Source organism: Leiobunum rupestre, chromosome 6 (assembly GCF_980474605.1).
Source record: "Leiobunum rupestre chromosome 6, qqLeiRupe1.1.hap1, whole genome shotgun sequence".
NCBI classification, from domain to species: Eukaryota; Metazoa; Arthropoda; class Arachnida; order Opiliones; family Sclerosomatidae; genus Leiobunum; species Leiobunum rupestre.
In genome coordinates this window covers 61,029,061-61,033,875 of record NC_143389.1, presented here as the reverse complement: position 1 = coordinate 61,033,875, position 4,815 = coordinate 61,029,061, and the positions used below count along the sequence as shown (strand labels likewise).

At 35.1% G+C, this 4,815-nt stretch overlaps 1 protein-coding gene across 1 annotated transcript; it reads left to right on the top strand.

Moving 5' to 3' along the window:
- On the top strand, nt 1–4,581 carry LOC149942905 (neuronal acetylcholine receptor subunit alpha-7-like). Its single transcript, XM_090178802.1, has 8 exons — nt 1–211; nt 282–439; nt 501–545; nt 952–1,070; nt 1,823–1,988; nt 2,757–2,889; nt 3,858–4,103; nt 4,172–4,581. Exons 1-8 carry the CDS (start codon nt 154–156, stop codon nt 4,561–4,563), a joined length of 1,317 nt encoding a protein of 438 aa, XP_090034928.1. The 5' UTR covers nt 1–153; the 3' UTR covers nt 4,564–4,581.
- The last annotated feature ends 234 nt before the right edge of the window (nt 4,582–4,815 follow it).

The window sequence follows — 4,815 nt, the reverse complement described above, 5'->3', positions numbered from 1 at the left end:
GTGAAATTAAATACTTAAAAAGGGACCACACTTGGGGGCGTACTCAAACTGACAAGAGCTTCCTGCGCAAGACGACCAAGCTAAGGAGAATTTTCATTTCAATCCCAAGAAACTTTACTACTTGAGTGTAGTCATCGACAAAGTAGCAGAAAAATGAAATGCTTCTTAGTGTTTTGTCTATTTTTGGCTCCCAGGTGCATAATAAACACAGGTAAGTTCTTCTATACTCTAATGACAAACCAGCTTTATTCAAACCAGCTTTATTCAACTCAATTCCGAAGTCCGAGGAAACACCGATGAAAAACCAACGACGGAAAGTCTTTTAAAGATAAAAAAAGATATTTTGAGCCGCTACAACAAAGATAACGCCCCTCCCGTTGAAGCCAATAACCCGTTCAGAGTGGTCGACATGATGGTGGCCTTGACTATCAAACGAGTGGTAAACTCTCACTTAAAACCAGCTATCGTTTGCGTTATATATAATGTTAGTTGTTTTAAAGGATGTAAAAACTGGAATTGTGGATATGAAAATTTATCACGCTTCTGTTAGTATAATGAAAAACCAAAACCGTTTTAAAAGCTGAGTTCTAATTTCAGTGGTCGTTATTATTTTTTTATATCCAACTTTTAAACTAATTACTGCGTATTATAGTACGCTGCTTTCCAGTTTTGACAATTTAATTTAAATATTTAATTGCTTATAAACTATAAAGATGCTGGAATCTCGCGTTATGTTAGATAAATTATTAGTTAATCAAATAAAACTCTTATAAATGTAAAGAAAAAAATAATCTAATTACAAGAGGTATCTTTGATATTAAAAATATATTTGGAAATAGTTTAATCAACGACTTTTGACTGGAACTAGAAATCCTCTTTTAAAGTTACCTTTTCACATATTCTGTGGTCAAGCAAGTATTATTAACACGTGATATTAACGTGACCCAATAGCACTGGCGAGATTTCCGATTACAGTTCAGGGGCAGAATTGAAAACATGACCAGATCCGATAGATTTCTCACCTTTAGTGGTGATCAGATATGGAAACCGCTATTTCATCCGTGGAATGGGTAAGTGGCATTTTGTTAATTTCTCAAGGTTTCGTATACACTTTAGCCGTTTCTAGAAATTACGAAAATTGACCAACTGACTAATGTATTTACTACGCGTTGGGGAAATCGGTGGGTTGTGGTTAAAGTATTTCGGGCACGAATGGGGAGGCGGGTGAGGAAATCCATCGCGTAGGAAGAAGTCGGTTTTAGGAAACCAACCTGGCCGATTTGTTTTTTTTTTATGGGCGGAAGGAGCTTGCGTGTCGAGCATGAGGGTGACTGGAACCAACGCTATAGCTCGTCGTCAAATAGTAGGGTTGTTAATTTTCCGGAAAAAAAAATGCGGAAAAATTTCCAGAAAAGTTTCCGGAAAATTTTCCGAATTGCGGAAAATTTTCCGCAAATCGGAAAAATAAAAAAATTAAACCTAAATTACTTTTCAAGGGTTTTTAATGTTTTAAACTTTTTATCGATTTAAAATGACTAATATCAGTAAACATACTACAAAACATTAATAGTGTTACATTTCAACCAGTGTAAACTAGTCTATAGGTTTAGTTTTACTTTTAGATTAGAAAAAATGAGGTGAAAATGCCGCTTTATTTAAATTTGCAAACAATATATTAGACAAATCATGGAATGAAAACGTTTTAAATATTATTCGGAAAAATACGGAAAATTTCCGACTTACAACACTATCAAACAGTCATTCTCCCTAATTAGAAATGAATGCATTCTTGTTATAATTATAACGAAGTATTTCCGGTTAGATTTATGTTCCCGGAAGTATCTGACCGTCTAATAGTAGTTTCAAGTGGACTAGTGCTCGAGCTGATACCAATGACAACGCAGACGATATGCGCATTCGACGACACGAGGTATTTCCCGTACGACGAACATCAATGCGACATCATTTACAGTAAATTCGATCGTCAGGTATAGGTCAATTTATTCATATCGCTTTACTGTCATGTGGCTGTCGTATAATCAGAACTAAAATTATAAATCTTTACTCATCTTGGCCTAAAAGTCAATGGCTACTCGGTGAACCGGAAATAAAATGGCGTACGTCCATCGCGAAAGTTTTAAAATTTTAAGTTATATCATAACATTTTAGGTAAATTAGTCATTTATAAATGAGCCAAGAGATTAACAAATAACCAATAAAAGGTTCGGTAACGTTAAACATGCTTGATAGCGTAATTTTGACTATATATGTGAAGATTTAAGACCTTTCAATTTAATGTCACCACCTCTTGGTCACTGCCCGGACGGTCACGGTAAGAATTAACCCAAGGCTTCTCAAAATTATCACTTATTATAATTTCGAGCCTAACCACCGAAATTTTAGACAACGTCATTGTTACATTTACATCATATTTGTACATTTTTTAACGTACAATTTACATTGCAAAGAAATTTCTAATCTTGGTAAAACATGCTACAAAACGTTTCCACAACATGGCGACGTGCATGTCCTTAATAATTTAATCCGAAGTTAACTTCACTTTATTTTCGCGGCTTAATGTTTTCGGAATAAAGTGACGTGCTGCCAAGATCAAGAGTGGAACGTATTTGTTTTGCCTCTACGACAGGTACATGTCAGCGACTTAATTGACATTTATTTATTAATTTTTTGTATATGAATAAATTCAAAGCGGTAGAACATAACGGTTATTTATTGGGGTAAAATTTAATTCCAAGGGCCAAGCTGTTCCCATAAAACCTCAACTACACTTGTCCACCGTCGGTGCCAACGAATTACCATGGTCTAATCGTGTGTGGAGTATTAAAGGTTTACCAACATTAACAAAGGATATCTACAAAGACGTGAGAGGTAAGATAGGTCGTTGATGTTCCCGTTCCACAGGAAATGGTGCATCTACGTAAAAAATATAGCTAGTTATTTTATTATAAAATCAAATGGTTTTCCAACTAGAAGTCGACTATCTCGAAAACCAGTAGATGAAATCTAACCATTAATAGTGGTGCTACCTATCCATTCGATGAATGAATTTTTTAACCCCCGTACACAATTCAATGATTTTGTTTCTACAAAAGTACGCTCCAAATAATCACAAAGAAGTCATGAAACAACGGACCAAATCCAGACACTCTGTTTACATGAAATAAAGATGTCACAACAATTCATTAGAAAAAGCAAATGTGTAATTTTTCTACAGCGATACAAAGGGTTTACTTCCTTCCGTCATAGACACAAAGTTCAAATAAGGGTTCGACTCTTTGATAAACGATCAATATATAATAGCAGGGAGCCCATTCTGTAAATATTCGAAATCCAATTTTCGATCGAAAACTAGATTTCGAACTTCGAGATCTCGACGAATGGTATTCGGTAAAGATTTAGAATAAGCATAAATCAATGCAAATTGTCGAAGTTGATCTCGACATGGTATAGGGTATCGAGATCGAATTCCCATTCGATTTTTTACAGAATCGCCACCCTGGTTCGAAGATAAAGCTGGTCATATATAGGTGACGACAATGGCACCGAGACAAATCGTGATGGTGGATAGAGCAATGATAGCTTTAAGCTACACAAATTAGTTAAGAAACTACAAACAAAGTGGAACACACTATGCGATAAAAAGTGAAACATTCAGGGCTGTATAGACTAGACGTTCTACGATTTATCTCATAATCAAGCTTAGTTTAACCCTCTTTGATTGGTCTTCAAACTTCCAGTCAACTTTTCCTTTCTTCGTTTCTGCTTCAGCTCTAAAAAGTGGAACGACACTATAGTCTTTCCATTGAAATACTTTAACTACCGAATTGTTTTTTTAGGGGTTGAACACCAAGCAGTGCGATTACGATTTACTTTAATCAGAGAAGAAGGAACCTTCATGGTGACGGTTATTTGTTCGGCTCTATCCGCGTTGTTCGCCAGTTCACTGAGTCATTTACTGGAGCCGAGCGATGGAACACTCGCCCGTTTTACTCTTTCCGGATTTTCATTGACCATTTTGGCATGCGTTAATCTATTTTTTCAACACTATACCCCGTTGGACGTCGAACGACCACCCATTGTTTGTCAGTATAAACAGTAACTCTTGTAAATACCGGATTATTGTTTTCTAACACATCGCTTTAACTTTCAGACATCTTATGCAATTTGTCATTCGCAATCGTACTGATTTCTATTTTGCAAACAGTCGTCGCAGACTCTATTCTAAAGAGGTCAAAGGGAATTAACCCTTCGCCAACGTTAACCGTACCACTAAAGAATCCGCTATGTCAAATAATATATTGGATATGGGGTTGGAGCGATACTATCTTCGATAATCGTGGTGACAAGACGAGTTTAGTCACGAACGAAGAAGATGGAGAAAGCGACTGCGTCAGTGTGGCCTCCAGATCAAGCTACGCCAAATGGGAAACCAACGAAAGTTTAAATAGTCGATTGATGTTAGTACTAGTTTTGGATTCCTATTTATTTCTAGTTCTTCAAATATTGTTTGTAGCTTTTTTGATATTTATTTTTCTTTTATAAATTAATCATTTGCAACCAGATCTTTTCAATTTAATAAGGTGCAAAAATTAGAATAAAATTTTAAACATGTTAAAAAATAAAAATGTCAATGGAAATTTGTATTATCCAATTAATAATTAAGAAATCAGTGTTTAGATGATTTCGAAAGAATTGAAGTACTTAATAAACTTAACCATTGTAACAAATTATAAAATCAAAAATACGAATAACAAATAATGATAACTATAGTTTGCAAACTTAATTGAAGCATGA

Coding starts and splice junctions, on each gene's coding strand:
- LOC149942905 (XM_090178802.1), top strand. CDS start 154: ATGAAATGCTTCTTAGTGTTTTGTCTATTTTTGGCTCCCAGGTGCATA. Junction 546..951: donor TGAAAATTTATCACGCTTCT/GTTAGTATAATG, acceptor GTGACCCAATAG/CACTGGCGAGATTTCCGATT. Junction 4,104..4,171: donor CGAACGACCACCCATTGTTT/GTCAGTATAAAC, acceptor TTTAACTTTCAG/ACATCTTATGCAATTTGTCA.